Here is a 17,084-nt window from a genome sequence, read left to right on the forward strand (position 1 = left end):
GTATAGGGAAGGTAAATGCAGCTACTACAATGCTAACCCACATCCTTTCACTAAGATTGGCAAATTATATTGTTCTGTAATTATTTGCTCCCATTTCCCAGCGTTACTTTAACTTTTCCTTGAAAAATATTGAATTGTAACGATACCTATACATATATGTACACATGAAATGATGATGGGTATTGTCAGGTGCTGTTTGTTTTTATATTTTATCACCATGATACATTTTACTAAATACTCCATTAATCAATTTGAATCTTGAAGTCAATGTTTTAGTTGTGCAAGATCTTTTACATTTACATGAAAATACAACATTAAAAATCCAGCAGGGCTACTCAATCATCCTGCAACCTTGTAAAAATCACATAACTTTTAGTCACTTTACTTAAATTTAAAGTGCCAGACCTAGAAGAAATTATGCTGGTGTTTTTTAAAATAGAGGCTATTTTTCTGTGCCTTGTTTCTTCTTTCCAACCATGGCTTCAGCTTGCCCTGTGCTTTTTGGACAGTACCAGTTCCTCCTTTTATTTTGTTAACTATTTACATTTAAGTTATAAAGTTTTCAGTTCATAACTCTACCAGTCAAAAAACTCCCATGAGATATTTTACATTATACTTAAATCCAAAATCTCATTAACCAAAATCCAAACCTCCTTGTTTGATTTGGCCTTCAATAAAACTCATGCTGCTCAAGAGATTATAATTACTTCAGCTGATGATTTCTTCTTCTAGTTACATTAACATCCCATAGTATATACACACTGAAGTTAATGACACTTCAAAGCTAAGAAACTTTGCACAATAAATCAAATATTTCATGCAAATTTAAAAGATTATCTAAATCCAGTAGTGTTACCTATTGTTAGACCTTGAGCAATGGTGAGTCCCATACTGCCGAGCTGGTTCTTTTGATGTAGCGAGCTCTCTTCTTAGAGAAGATCAGTGTTAAGTCTGGAGGATCAAAGGGTCCAAACATTGTCTCTAGGTTTGGGGGTGGATTGTAACACTGTTTGATTAATGCGTTCTTCAGACGGGCTCCTGGAAGAGAGATAACAAAAATATGTCACCAATACAAGATACTTTTAACATGGATACACAAGAGATAGGCATACAACAGATGGGACCAAAACGACAAGTCAGATGGCTCTCTGTCCGAGCAGGGGCGGATTGCAATAAAACGGTCTTAGTCAGCAGTCTAAGACCAGTCAGTTATAGCCGGCTATCTGCCTTAGACGATCTTAGCTTAGTCAGTCATCAAGCCTGTTGCAATAAGCCGGTCTTAGATAAGTCGCTGAAAAGTAATGAAATACGAACAAATGTCCCATAATACTTAGCAAAATATCACAGGCATGTTACTCGGGTGACAATATTGCACTCGTCTTCGACTCGTGCAGTATTGTCATAGCTCGTGCAATATATTCTTGTATCCCCCTCAAAGCCATCCAATATTATATAATTATTACAAAAAAAAAGAATAAACTTTTTAAGCCTTCGAGAAAGACTCTGCTAGGGTCGGAACGTCAGGCCATTAACTATTTTTTGCATTTATACCCTCGGTCCATTTGGTTGGCAAGTTGTTTGCAACAGCTATTTCCATTTTCTCCAAAAAAAAAGAATACTTATAACAACCATGTAAAAAAGCAACCAACCTTGCGCCCATGAGGGAATGTTTTTCCTTGGAGCATCCTCTTCATCTGTTGAGTCTCCACTGTGTAAATCATCGATGTTGTAATTCTCTGCTGTTGAAGGTATTACAACTCTAGATGAGGGTAGAAAAGATTGACAAGAATTAAGTAATACAGCAAACAATCTGTGCAGAAATAGACATTGATGTATTCAAGCATACAAAGCTGTATTTGCTCAGAACAAAGAACTTGAACACAGGAATAAAGAAATCCAAATTAAATACAACAGTTTTCTGCACTTATCTTCTTGTTTAAAGCCATTGGACACTTTCGGTAAACAGTTTTGTCCAAGGCCCACACTTCGTGTACCACAACTTATATATAAAACAACAAACCTGTGAAAATTTAGGCTCAATCGGTCATCGGAGTCGGGAGAAAATAACGGGAAAACCCACCCTTGTTTCCCCACGTTTCGCCGTGTCATGACATGTGTTAAAAATAAATCCGTAATTCTCGCTATCGAGAATTGATATTGTTTTCATGTTTTCTCAAAAAGTAAAGTATTTCACGGAATAATATTTCAAGATAAGTCTTTCACCATTACCTTCTGTAAACCCTGTAAATTATTTGTAAATCTGTGAGCTTTTGATTTTTTTTCTGTAACGAAAGTGTTTCATGGCTTTAAAGGCAGTGGACACTATTGGTAATTACTCAAAATAATTATTAGCACAAAACCTTACTTGGTAACGAGTAATTGGGAGAGGTTGGTAGAATAAAACATTATGAGAAACAGCTCCCTCTGAAGTGGAGTAGTTTTTGAGAAAGAGGTAATTTTCCACAAATTTGATTTCGAGACCTCAGATTTAGAACATGAGGTCTCGAAATCAAGCATCTGAAGGCTCACAACTCCGTGTGACAAGGGTGTTTTTTCTTTCATTATTATCTCGCAACTTCGGCGACCAGTTGAGCTCAAATTTTCACAGGTTTAATATTTTATGCATATATTGAGATACACCAAGTGGGAAGACTGGTCTTTGGCAATTACCAATAGTGTCCAGTGTCTTTAAAACCAAATGGCTTCCCTTGCCTTTTTTCCTGCCAGTTTGAGCACCTTATTCACCATAAACAATATTTCTATTTGGCCTCAATTTGTTTTTCACTGCAATTCAATTCAATTGTTGATCACAATTGAATTGAATTGCAGTGAAAACAAAATGAGGCCAACATTATTGCTGTTAGGCCCTACCTCTGTGGAGTCATGTTATAGGAAGATGGAGATCCCTCCAGTACTGATGTGTCTTTAGTAACAGTAGTATTCAGACAGGCACTGGTGTTGTGCTTTAAGATGGATGCCTTCAATCGCTCATGCTCTGCTCGCTCACGTTCCTGCTCACACTCTAGACGTTTACGCTCTGCTTGCATCATGTCCACTAAATGTCGCTGTTCCTGTGAGTACAACATATTCAATTTAGTATTCAAACAAAAAAATGTGTTGTTTCACAAAACAATACAACTGTCCATAATGCATGTTCCAAGTGCTTGCGCGCTTGTTTTGAAATAATACAGTACACAACTATAAAGCCTGGTATAGGTTGTGCATGTCTCACCTGTTTGTGAACGTTGGGACCTGTTTAAGTGGCTGAGTTTGTTTCCTTTAGTTGTTAAAGCAATGAACTTGGTTACTGACTACCAGGAACCCATAAGAGTTGCAATGATTTAGTTTAACTTTAATGATTTATGCAGGAAAAGTAAAACATAAATGGACTTGGCTTTTACATACAATCAGCAAAGACTTGAGGTCTTCTCAGAATTGTAAATTGTTGTCATAAGAAATGCTTTTGAACAATGAAGTATACCTTTAGTCTCTCTTTCTCTCGAGCTATTCTTGCTGCTTCTAAACGACGTTCATTTTCCAATGCTTCTTCCCTGGCTCGTCTTTCAATCTCCCTCTTCAGCTCCATCTCTGCTCTTCTTTCTTGCTCCCTGCAGCACAAAGTAATAGTTTCATCATTTATATAACTTCAATAAGACTAATCATTGCACAGCTCAATATGTTGCCAAAGTTGATATTAATAATCACATCTCCCCCTTTCTAGATTAAGAAACCTGAATTTGGGGTTTGATGACAACTTTAAGATGTTTTAGTAATGTGAAGGCCACTTGACATAGCATAAACTGCTTATACTTGTTTTTATCAATGTGAGACTTTGGAATGCTAGGTGGCAGCAGACTTACTGGTAAAATACATTGTAGGAGACTTTCTGTGACGATAGGTGGCGGCAGACTTACCGGGTAAAGCCATTGTTCCCAGAATTATGCGCATGTTCAGAACTATGTAAACAATGGAAATTTACCCGGTAAGTCTGCTGCCACCTAGCGTTGGAAAGTCTCCCATTACCATTGTTTACGTATTTTTTAGCCCGAGTACATCACAGAGAACAATTGATTTACCTGGTTAGTCTGCTGCCACCTAGCATCCCAAAAGACCCCCATTTGAATAACATCCATAATAGTATTAAAAAGAGCTGGTTCATTTTTTTGTAATAAGATGTACTGCAATAGTTTGATATGCCTCAAAATTGTGTCGTTTGACTCAAAAAATTGGCGTGCCGTGTTAGTTCACGATGTTGGAAAACCATGCAATTTCGAGGCATATTTGTGAGGATCATTATATTGTATTCTCAAAACATCTTTCTAACCATGTGCATTTTATAACAAACGGTTGCAAATGCTTTTCATGAACTTTTGTCCCATTTAGATCAATCATAGTTTCAAAAACATCTAACAGTAGTTGTATGTACTTTTAGCATCTATGTTAAATTTGGGTATTACTAATATAAATGATTATTTTCAATGAAGTGATAAGGCCCATTTGTTTGAGGAGGGCCGTATCACTTCATTACAGCAATAGAATACTAACCTCTCTTCTTTGAGAAGTTGCATTTCTCGTTCCTTGGCTAGGTCTTGTTCAAGTCTTCTTTGTTGCTCTTCTTGCCTTTGTTTCTGCATATCAGCACGACGTTGCTCCTGAAGGCGTCTTGCCTCATCTATACGACGCTGTCTCTCCTGCTCCTCATATTCTTTCTTCCGAAGAATCATCTCACGATGACGCTTCTGCTCCTCTTCCTGGAAAAAGGAAAACAAACAGCAAACAATCTTTACAATGAAGTTTCAATCAAGCTACTATCAGGGATGTCAGTGGCTCTTTCCTTCAGAGCCTGAAATTTTTTTGGAAAAGGGGTCACCGCCCCCCCCCCCAGACCAAAAAAACTATAAAAAACACAACAGCACTTTTTTAATAAAACATAAAGAAAAAGAAAATTCTGACCATCCCCCCCCCCCCCTTGCCAAAAAGGCAGGCATAGTCTGATTTTAGTCTTGAATTTTCCGTTTGTATAATATCACAAATTTCAAAACGTAAAAAAAAAAATGTTGATGGGTTCGTATTAATGTGAGGATCGGTTGAATATAAAACTTCTTTTGCAGTTAAATTTTTCGATCGGTATCAGCAAGGCACATTATTGGGAGGGTCCAATTCAACTCACCGTCATCTAGCTTGGTGCCGCCAACTCGCCGTTAACTCCTCCAAAATAAATTTAAAATCCACAAAAGATGCATAAAACTATACAGTATAAGCTAAAAGAGAATTTGAAAAGTTTTAGGCTACATTTCGATTGTAAGAATTTTGTTTTTTGCTCGTGAAAAAAGTATCTCTACGCTACAAAGCCGTCGGTCGCCATCTTTCTTTTCACAGGCTTGTGCAAAATGGACAACAGAGGGCGCTTTCCTGCATTTGGAATAGTCTTGCCACAAGCCGTGAATGATTGGTACTGCATGTGTAGTATGTACTGCAATTTATGTTAGTTGGTCGCTGAGGCGTTAGGTCAAGACTAGTTCATAGCTGCCATCTTGGAAGTGGTTGAGTTGGCTAGTTGACAGCGAGTTGACGGCAGCAACATAATGGATTCTCCGGCCAAATGAAATACGGAGCGCCGGAAATCTTTTTCAAAAGTTGTATTGTCTCCGGCCAGACGAAAAACGGAACGCCGGAAATCTGTTTTCAATAAAATATATTTTCTCCGGCCAGATGAAATACGGAGCGCCGGAAAAGTTTTTTTTTCTTTTTTCGGCCCGATGAAACACAGAGCGCCGGAAAATTTGAAAAAGCCGGAATTCTGGCAATAGCCGGAAAACTGGCATCCCTGTACTATGCAATACCAAGCCACATTCTCCTGAACCAATTTCATAGAGCTGCTAAAGAACAAAAAGTGGCAAGGTATACTTTGAAATGCAAGCCAAAATACCATGAAATGATTAATAGTGCTTATCGATACTTCCAGATAGACATACTAGAATGGAAAAAACCATGAATCTTGAATTTGCCTTGTAAAGTAGACTTGATGGCACGAGATTCCGAAGTAGAGCCAGAGAGTATTGAAAACAAGCAAAGCTGGCAGGATCTTGGGACTTCAACCATCTTCAAGTCACTTTACTAAGCCTTGACTCATGCCATTTCAAACAAGCTGCTTGCTCTGATGATATCAGAATCTAGACAGTTTAAAGGCAGTGGACACTATTGGTAATTACTCAAAATTATTATTAGCACAAAACCTTACTTGGTGACGAGTAATGGGGAGAGGTTGGTAGTATAAAACATTGTGAGAAGCAACTCCCTCTGAAGTGACGCAGTTTTTGAAAAAGAAGTAATTTTCCATGAATTTGACTTCAAGACCTCAGATTTATAATTTGAGGTCTCGAAATCAAGCACCTGAAAGCACACAACTACGTGTGACAAGGGTGTTTTTTCTTTCCTTAATATCTCGCAACATCGGCGACCGATTGAGCTCAAACTTTCACAGGTTTGTTATTTTATGCACATGTTGAGATACACAAACTGCGAAGACTAGTCTTTGACAATTACCAATAGTGTCCATTGTCTTTAATAAACTAAGATAACTATTCAGTCTTTCTTTTATCCTCTGGACACCAGAAATTGAACCTTGTGATCAAAGTGTACTATTAACTCAAAGACTACTTTTCGTATCCTTTTGTAAAAATTGTGACTGTGCATGCTATTGCATCATGTTTGTTATTTTAATTTATATTTCGAGCAATAAAGTACTACGGCCATGACAGCCCACAACACCTTCTGAACTTTAGAGATGTTGATATTCTTAAATTGAGTTCTTCACCTGTTCTTGTATCTTAAGGAGTCTAGCTTCTTCCTCTTGTCTACGTCTCTCTTCAGCCTCAGCCTTTTTCTTTATTTGCATCTGTCTTCTAATGATCTCCTCTTGTTTCTTATCCTCTCTCTGCTTGGAAGACATTTTAGTCAACTGCTGCTGTTTGATCTCAAGCTCTTGTCGTTTCTGCTCTTGCAGAGCCACGCGGCGCTCCCGGGCTTCTGTAACCTTCCGGATGCGTTCATCCCGCTTCCTGTAACGAGTTGTAAAAAAATAATAAATTATCTATACAATACATCAAGATGTATCAAGAATTTATAAACATGAATAATAAAGCTGGGATAGAAAAGATGCTTCTCAGTTCAATTAAAGTACTCATGAAGTTTTCAGATAAAAGTGTATCTTCAGATTCATTAAATATTGACTGTCAAAATATTGATACTCTCAAGTGCTAACCTCACTCCATTCCATTCTTTTTGCACATGAAACCTTTACTATGGTGCAAATAAGGCAAGAATCACAAATCCTAATTTTCCTTCTCAATATCAATGTTAACTAATCCAAATGAAAGTGAGTGTGGAATGATGATTAGTTTTCATTTATTTTATAAAGAGCTGAGATTGATCTTAAGTGTGAAGCAATTTTAACTGTAAAGCAAAGTGTGATGTCACAATACAAATCACAGGGGTTTCCCTTCACTATTTTTTTCAATTGCCCGTCGGGAGAGTCAACCACAATTCTCGATCACCCGCAGGTTTTTTGACTAGCAAAACTAAATATAGCAAGTATCTAGAATTGTCAAACTTACTAGTTTAAAAGCTTTAGTAAAAGTTTTCTGTGGGATTTTGCCACTGAACCCTCATTTATATGTGAAAAAGAATAATTATTTGACTCGCCCGGCGGGCTAGTGAGAAAGGGTTTTCACTCGCCCGCTGCTATTTTCACTCGCATTTGGCGACCGGGCGACCGCTAATTTCGAACCTTGAATCACTATGGTGATACTGACAACTCATCTTAAGATGAATGTTGGTACTTTGTGAAATCGAGCCTTGTTCTATTTTGATCATATTTCAATGATACAGGAAATCTGGCTCACCGTTTCTGCTCTTCTCGTTGTCTCTGCTTATCAGTCTCCATCTTTCGTCGGATCTCCTCTTCCCGTTTGTGTTTACTCAAAATCTGTTTCTTCATTTCCCGCTGACGCTCCTGAAAACGATAAATCAGTGATTTAGTCACACGAGTAGTCAAGAAAGTAGCAGGCTAGTCACATTTGTTTTGGGGGGCTAGCCTTGAAAATAACCAATGAAAGGTCTGCAGCAAATCATGATTGGATTGGATACCAAAAAGAAACTGCTGATTTGAGTCTAATCTAGCCATGGTCCTTATGGATACTGTGCAGAAGGCAAAATGCAAATCAAACCCAAGACATTCTGCTTCTAGAGAAGATGTCTCAACCCAAAACCATTTCATATTTAACCAGTGTGGTCTATTACTTAACAAACTCAAAAAGTATGTAATCTGAAACAATCAATGCATTCTGAGCTTGTTTCTAGACCATAATAATATACAATTTGAATACTTTCAAGTGGTTTTCCTGTTGGCTCTAGTTGTGATGGAATAATCAAATTTTATTGCCAGATCCTGCACACAGCAGACTAGGACACCAGGATAAATCAGCCATCATCAAACATTTTTATGGAGAAAGGAAAAGAACACATTTGGGCGATTCCACAGTAACACGCGTTACGCTTTTGAGGGTCCTTCATCATTCTCCATGATGTTTTGTCATCTTTAGAACTTGCCAACTTCCAATTCCTTCAAGCAGGGGGCATCCCTAAAACACTGAAGTCATTTTCTTCACTTACTTGCATTACTTCACCACGGAAATAATCCCAATCATTAACCACAAAAAACAACTCCCCAAGCTTATAATCGTTAATTTGACCTCCCCATTCCATCGACATGTCCTTTGCCGTGGGATGTTGAAAAGTAATTCCACCTCATTCACATTGTGCTTGCCTACCAGGCCATGGAACGTGGCAGGAATATTTTAGTTTTTAAACTGTGTGCTGTGCCCATCTGACCATTGTATACAGTGTATTGGGCTTGGTAACACGCGTTACATTGTAACACGCGTTACAGTTTTCGGAGGCTCATTGTGAAGCGGTGGTTAAGAATTCATCTAAGTTTTTACTGTTTTTACATGAGCCCTTATTAGTAGGAGGAAAATTAAAAGTTGCAGCATTTGAAACCAGGTTGTTAAGTAATTATATTTAAAAGGGTGTGTTTTGGTAACACGCGTTACGCTCTCTGAGAGTACCTCAAACCAAGTGTTGACACAAGTGTACATTGAGTTGTATTGAAATTTTACATATTTTTTCTGAAAGAATACTGCCCATACTTGCTCTCGTTTATACTTTTTTAAAGAAAATTGATACTGACTATAAAAATAGGTCAAATTGATAAAACCATAAAAAACATTACTTTTTTTCCAACCAAAGTGCACTATTGGAAAAGTATTTTTTATCACAGTTAACAATATCCGAACAGAATAAACAAAATTCCCCTGACACTTGGACATGTTTGGAATGATATAAAGATAAAAATTCAATTCTGGGAGCAATTTCATTTTTCTATGAAAATTCCACCTTTTCATGGAATCGCCCTCTTCACTTTTTGGGGATTTAGTTTAAGCACACTGTGAATGCGATTTAGATGTTGTTACCGTTGCTGTGAGTTTCTGAGGAGTGTTTCTCTTGATGAAGGATGATACCATGCCATGCAGATTGTTCATGTACTTGCTAGATTCTTTCTTGGTAGAAGACAAAAAGGTTCCTCGTGGTCGTACAATCTAAATCAGACAAAAACAAAGGACACAAGAAATGTATTCTCTTTGAGTGTCAACAAACATAAAAAGTTGATACAAGTTTAAATGATAAACTAGCAGATACTCAACTGCGAATAGCATTGATTTTTTTTTTCTGATTGAGACAACGCCCTTTTTTGCATTCTGTGCATTTATCAAAAGTTTTTGGTTCGAAAATTAGTATTAGATATTTTTCTGCTTAATTTTGTAATTTTTAACTTGTTTGTTGCAGGGCATGATCAAAGGCCCTCAAAAATACTGAGGATACATGTATGTAAAAATGTTCGCTTGTGAATTATGAATGTTTGTTTTTGAGCAGAAGTATAGGTCGAGTTGTTTTGTGTTTTTAGTATCTACATTTTGCTATTTAACATCCCGGAAATAAGATAACAGAGGAAACTAAAAGAACTAGGGAAGCAATGGCATGCAAGTATTTGCTATATTTGGTTTACCTTATCTGTCGGGCAACTCGGGGAGGGTGTGTTGCTGATTACATCTTCATCTGAAGAACTGTAGAAACAATTTACAAACAAACAATTAAAAATCAAAAACCTAGTTGATGTAAAAAATACAATTTGTCTTGAATCACCAATGAAATTAGAGATTGCGTTTAAACAAGTGGTATCAACTGTCCTTAATGTATCATTCAACATAAGTACTTGTTATTCCCCCCCCCCTCTCCATCTTGTACAGGTATGAAGTTCATTTCATACTATGATTAAGTAAGTAGTGCTTTGTCAAAATTAAATAAATTGGCGTTAGTGAAGGATTTGAACCAACAACCTCCGATTTAACTTGCCATCACTCTGGGCATTCCATCCCTATGTTGATGATCTTTTTATTTTGTCAATACCTTCAGTTCCCCTGTGATTTATAACTTAAAAGTAAATAACCGTGGGTGATTCCAAGGTGAATGATTCAAACTTGGACTGAAAATAGACTCACCAAGCTGCACCTGGAGATTTCCGGCCTGGGGATTCCCTGTCAGAATCAGGTGTCTGAGACAATGATGTTGAATCAATGGAGTCTGGAAGGTCAACATGGTTTGCCATCCTGGATGTAGCACGGGTAATTCTCTGTGTTCTTTGGTTGTCCGAAGAATGGCGCATTGACATTCTGAAACAAACATTATGACTCTTATATTAAAACATTCTGACAATGCAATGTACAAACTCAATTCTAAGCACGACAGCGAGTTACTTGTGTATCAGTACAACATTATTGATAATAGTGATATGGCTAAACATACTAACCTCCTAGATGGAGTGGTACATGTTGGATTCATCTCTGGGGTTCCACTCTCAGGATCCTCTTCCATGAAAGCATCCACTAAGACAACATCACTGTTATTGTCTCTATACTTGGGATCCTGGGGCAACTCCTCAAGATGAGGTCGTCTACTTAATCGAGTGCTTGCACATGTGCTGTGAAGACACCTTGAAGACTTTCGCACTGACTTTCTTATAGAGGTACGATGGTTATACATAGATGAACGCTTCTTTGAGTGACTCACCACTGCTGAGGAACGACGTGTGGAGCGACGAAGGTTCTTCTGGTAGCCTTGATGCAAAGACGACTGGTTTAGACTGTCATGGGAGATATTACTATGGCACAGACTATCCTCAGATATGTTCTGTTGATCGAGACTGTCTATGGTCATGTTGCCTTGGTTCTGGATATGGTCATCTTGATTGACATTGTTCTTTTGGATCTCTTTCTCGTTTTCTTCCTTGATGGGATCAGGTTCTAAGCTATCTTTAGCAATACTATGCTGCTCCAAGCTATTAATAGCAATACTATGCTGCTCCAAGCGATCAATAGCAATACTATGCTGCTCCAAGCTATTAATAGCAATACTATGCTGCTCCAAGCTATCAACAGCAATACTAGGCTGTTCTATGCTATCTTTAGCAATACTAGGCTGTTCTAGACTATCTTTAGCAATACTAGGCTGCTCTAAGCTATCTTTAGCAATACAAGGCTGTTCTAAGCTTGATTTAGCAGCACTAGGCTGTTCTATGCTATCTTTAGCAATACTAGGCTGTTCTAGACTATCTTTAGCAATACTAGGCTGCTCTAAGCTATCTTTAGCAATACAAGGCTGTTCTAAGCTTGATTTAGCAGCACTAGGCTGTTCTATGCTATCTTTAGCAATACTAGGCTGCTCTAAGCTTGATTTAGCAGCACTAGGCTGTTCTATGCTATCTTTAGCAATACAAGGCTGCTCTATGCTATCTTTAGCAATACTAGGCTGCTCTAAGCTTGATTTAGCAACACTCGGCAGATTAAGACTATCTTCTTCCATGTGCGTCTCTTCTTCATCTTCACAGATCGAATCTATGGATGGTTTCAATTCTGAATCTTGGCTAACTTCTGGCTCTTTTGGGGAGTAAGATGCACTTTCCATGATTTTTACCGATGAGCCTCTTTTGCTTTGGGATACAGTCTCAATCGGCTTGTCTTGTATCTCAATTATTTCACCTTCATTGTTGGTTTGGGTGGACTGTTTAGGGCAGTTGTTTTCTGATAGATGTGTCTTTTTAATTTGTGAGACAGCTTTATCATTTGATTGCTCTGTAACTATTTCCTCCTTTTCTTGTGTTTGTGATTTCAAATGCCTCTCCACACTCTTTGCTGTTTGTTTGGGTTTTCTGCCATTTTTACATGTACGTTTTGGGATGTTTGGGGATTGAAATTCCTCATCCGAGCTTGCGCTCACCTCTGAGATGAGGTGCTCATGGCGGTTGATGAGCCGCTTAACATGGTCTTTGTAGCGAGACGCAGCATTCTTTCGTTTAGGGCGTTTAGAGGGGGAACTCTCAGTAGGACCAACTAAGTCAGGTTGTGATTGACCACTTGAGGGAATGCTCTGTGGATGTTTGCCAGCATCACAATCATCAGATGTATCGGAAATAGTTGAGATGCCTTCTCCACTGTTTAGTCTCAACTTCTTTGCTTGTTGCTTTGCCCTCATTCCGGAGCTACGCTTTAAAATCTTCTGGTTTGGGGAGTTGAGTACACCAACGACGTCATCTCCAGATGTTACTTTCGTTTTGCATTCATCAGTTTCCATGGGAGCGATTGTTGACATCTTCTCTGAACGCTTTGGTTTGACCTCATTGCTTGAAGAGACACTCTCTGCATCCTCTGTGTCATCTGTGCAACTTCCTGTGTCGGTTGAATGTGCAACTGGTATCTGTTCTGAGCTGCCCTGGTGTTCCAACATAGTGACTTTCTTGGAGGTGCGTGTGGATCTTGAACGGGTCGTGCGTTTGACATTGTTCTGTGTGGTGATTGTTGTGCGAGAGGCACGGGCGCTCCTTCGTACTGGAGCAATGGATTGAAGATCCTTAGACAGAATAGATGCTCTGCAGCTTCTGTTGGAATAATTACAGGAAAGACAAAACAAATTAGATACATGTACAGTCTATCTACACATCAGGGTTCTCTCTTAACAGTGGTCCAATTGCCAGTTAAATCACCTAGCAGGGACATGATTGTTTGTACATCGTACAAGTTCAAAATCCACGAACTTTAAAAAGAAACCTTGAAATAGTGGACTAATGACAAATCTGTCTGACCAGCAAAATGACCAGCAAACTGGATCTGCTGGCCAGTCATTGAAAAGTTAGAGGCGTGATATTTGTTAAAAGGTAGGAACATTTGATTGAGTAGAAGAGCTCACCTGTACATGTATATAGTGCGGTGTAGGCCGGCTTTACATTAATAGACTTTCAGGCTATTTTTTTTTTTTAAATCATATATTACAAGCAGGCCTGGGCAAATTATTTGAATATCCGGTTAATGGCGAATAGGTTTTCCTATCCGTAACCGCGAATGCCTTTTTTGTCTTAACCGGATATCCGCATAGGGCGCAAATACCTATTTATAAACCGAATAGTTCTGTAATTACAACCAAGCAACCGGATATTCTTTTAATATCCGAATATCCGCGGACGTCGGGCAACAACTGATAGGAATGTTTTGTCTGAATCCCTATGAAACTTCTATTAAGACAGCATAAAACAGCATAAATTAAGTATTTAACTATGCTCACCTCCGTGAAGAGTTCAACCAATGACATTTCTGACGTAATTTGTTCAAAGATTACGAAAGTTTTCATTCACGTAGAGTCGATCACGATCAAAAGAAAAAGCAAATCACCATCTTTGAATTAGATCCGGTTATTTTTATGAATGAACCGAGTGACACTAAAACTAATATCAATCCGCCCATACGATCTCATTCACAAACGAACAGCGCCCTCTAGCGGCAAAAAAATATTTTTAATATTTTTTTATTTTATTTTTTTATAGCGCCCTCTAGCGGCGAAAAAAACTATTCGAATATCCGGTTAATTTCGGATAGTTGGCCAGCGGTATCCAAATATCAAAATTTCACTATTCGCCCAGCACTTATTACAAGGGCAAAAAAATAATAATTGGAAATCATACCAAAACAGGAGCATGTCAGTTAGCACTGGGGGCCTTACATTTTGTGTACTACAGTGATGTCCTGGATATCAGGGTCCATTTCTGGGGCAGACAATTTTCAAGGCTTTATAACTCAAATCTTACCAGCAAGAAGCCACTAATTTCAACAGATTCACACTCCATGGCAGCAAACATTTTTCTGAGGCGGGTTTTGGTCAGCATATTTTCTTCACAAATCTGTCATTTTTGGGAAATAATGCAGCTCCAAACGTTAACAAATTTACGTATGCAATAAACTCAGCATACTGATTACTTACCTCTTGTTTCTGACCGGAAGCTGATTCTCTACATCATCTGGGTGTATAGTAGACACCCTCTTGATTCGCTGTCGTCTCCTTTTCATAGCCGGTGTCTTAGGGAAGATGGCTACCTCTTCTCTGTTTTTAAAGAAATTTGAAAAGACACAGAAATGTGTGAACAACTTCTGAACAGCAATGATTAAAGAGAACATTATGCATCACACTGCTCGCCTCACATGCTCAAATAACAAGCATCATTATCCACATGAAATGTATAAGGAAACAAATTTTAAAACAATGTTTTTGACTTTGAGGATTTCTTCTTTATTGTAAGCAGAATAATAAATGTTAAAAATCTTTACTCCAACCAGGAAACCGTTTCCTAAAAGTGTGATCTAAATTTACCTGCCAAATTGTTGTTTTGCATCCTCTAAAACATCAGCCAACCATTTCATATTAGCGTTCCAACTCTCTTCAAATTTAAGTATTTTTGCTGACGCCATCAAGTGGAGGGAGAACCCTGGTAGTTCGTCCATGGTAAGTGCTGATGGTAGCATTGCTATAAAAAAAAACAGAGAACATTGGTATGAATAGTTGATATAAATGTCAATGATACAAAAAATGACTTTCCAGACTTCAGATCCTTTTGGCAACAATGTAGGACAAACACAATGATTGACACAAACTATTAATAATACATGGTGATTCTTAGACAAACTTTTGCAAGCTATTTCCTGATGCCTTGCTGCTTGCTAAAAGAAAATCAGGTGCACACCGTTCATGTAGATATGGATCATAGCAGGAAGGAAGGCTTGGCATGGGTTTAAACCTCCCAGCATCCACATGTTGTGCAGTGTACATGTATTTCTGTAGTTAGCAGTTAGAGCCACTAACTAACTAAAGGATTCGGGTACTTTTTCAAAATGTCCACAGATTTACATTAACAAAAACTAACAGGGTTTGAAGATAATGATAGTTGAAAGCTTCCCTTCAAATATAACTAACTGAGGTTGTGTAGTTTTTGAGAAATGAGTAAAATAAGTCACAAAATAATTTTCGTCTCAGGAAGACGAAAACTATTTTAGCATGTAAAATCCCATTAACCAATACCAAAACCATCGCATAACTGGTTAGTACGTTTTTACATGCTAAAACTGAGACGAAAATTATTTGTTTGACTCATTTCTCAAAAACTACAGCACCTCAGTAAGTAAAATTTCAAGGGAAGCTTTCTACTATAATAATCTTCAAACTGTGTAAGTTTAATGTAAATCTGTAGACATTGTGTTTTGTGTCAGGAAAAAGTACATGACCCTTTTAAAAGCACCTGTCTCCAAGCCTGTCTAAAGGTAAGGCTAGTTGCCCGGTTAACACACAATTCATCAGATTAATAATAACCACTAGTTGAGAACCGATTCAACACACTTTGATTCCCATTCATAAATACCTTTTCGGTCAAAAAACATTAACACTTCTTGGTAGTTCAGCGGTGCTTACGCGCTAAGCAGGTGCTTTTGTTTTGTTTCTTCTGCGTACCGACGAACAGGCTACACTAAACAGCATACCATATTCCACAAAATGAGTTTCCTTAACAACGGATATGGCACACGCCGTACGTGTGCCGTAACCCCGACTGTTTCCCATAACATCATAAAACATAAATAAGTGATTTGCATATATGATAGGAAGAAATAACCTTTCCACATAAAAATATTTCAAATCTACTATGGGGATTCAATAAAATAACAAAAATATACATTTTCTGAGACTTCAATTTTAGTACAAAAACGTAAAAATTTTCATCAAAAAACCTCTCGAAATATTTGTTTTAACTAATGATAAACAATTAGCCTGATCGATAGTGTAAACCTGTATGATCCTCAAAATTAACTCATTTATTTCATCAACATTGAGGGTTAGTTTTTATTTAATTTTTAAAAAGGACACCCACACCACAGTTCATTATGTACTCAAAACATGGGAAAAGTTTCCGTATGGCGCCACCACTTTTTCATTCGAAATAAAATAATATAGTATCTAATTTACCTCATTGACATATCCCTTTTTGTAAAAATGAGTGAAAAAGTGGTGGCTCCATACGGAAAGTTATCCAAAACATGTTTTGGTGCGCGCATACCATGAATATTTGCAAAGAAACTAAAGCACTTTTTAAAATCCTATTAAAATTGATATATTTATTTATCGAGTCATCAATCCACCAACCATGCCAACCGGATAACTTTCCGTATGGCGCCACCACTTTTTCACTCATTTTTACAAAAAGGGATATATCAATCAGGTAAATTAGATACTATATTATTTTATTTTATTTTATTTCGAATGAAAAAGTGGTGGCGCCATACGGAAACTTTTCCATTTGCTTACCCATAAATTTATTCCATTCCAAAAAAGTAGATGCACTAAATTTTAAAAATAAAACGGCCTCTGCTGATTCTGAATCTGATTGTCCGCCGTACGTTCTTAAAATCTAATCAATCGCGCTAAGTATTTGCTAAATATACTCCTAAAATAATGTCACAGCGTATATGATTTGGTCATGGGATATAGTATTACTACACAATAAGAAGAAATTGTTTCAAAATAAAGGCATTTTTGCTAAAAACTTACCTGTCATCGCAGAGAAAAACGTCGATGGTCGACGGGGACGTCTTGTGTGT

At 37.7% G+C, this 17,084-nt stretch overlaps 1 protein-coding gene across 1 annotated transcript; it reads right to left on the bottom strand.

Moving 5' to 3' along the window:
• Window positions 1-113: 113 nt before the first annotated feature.
• On the bottom strand, window positions 114-17,084 carry LOC139940118 (uncharacterized). Its single transcript, XM_071936362.1, has 14 exons — window positions 17,035-17,084; window positions 14,812-14,965; window positions 14,425-14,544; window positions 10,928-13,051; window positions 10,620-10,790; window positions 10,127-10,184; window positions 9,534-9,659; window positions 7,905-8,014; window positions 6,818-7,061; window positions 4,546-4,751; window positions 3,482-3,608; window positions 2,872-3,071; window positions 1,650-1,759; window positions 114-1,038 (listed from the first exon to the last, which is right to left on the bottom strand). Exons 1-14 carry the CDS (start codon window positions 17,039-17,041, stop codon window positions 863-865), a joined length of 3,933 nt encoding a protein of 1,310 aa, XP_071792463.1. The 5' UTR covers window positions 17,042-17,084; the 3' UTR covers window positions 114-862.

The sequence above is a fragment of the Asterias amurensis genome, chromosome 7 (genome assembly GCF_032118995.1).
Source record: "Asterias amurensis chromosome 7, ASM3211899v1".
NCBI lineage: Eukaryota > Metazoa > Echinodermata > Asteroidea > Forcipulatida > Asteriidae > Asterias > Asterias amurensis.

What these genes read in the sequence shown, in the direction of transcription:
- LOC139940118 (XM_071936362.1), bottom strand. An exon ending in CAACGAGAAGAGCAGAAACG is followed by an intron (nt 7,062 to 7,904) that starts GTGAGCCAGATT and finishes AACTCGTTACAG; the next exon opens with GAAGCGGGATGAACGCATCC. An exon ending in GAGAGAAAGAGAGACTAAAG is followed by an intron (nt 3,072 to 3,481) that starts GTATACTTCATT and finishes TTGTACTCACAG; the next exon opens with GAACAGCGACATTTAGTGGA.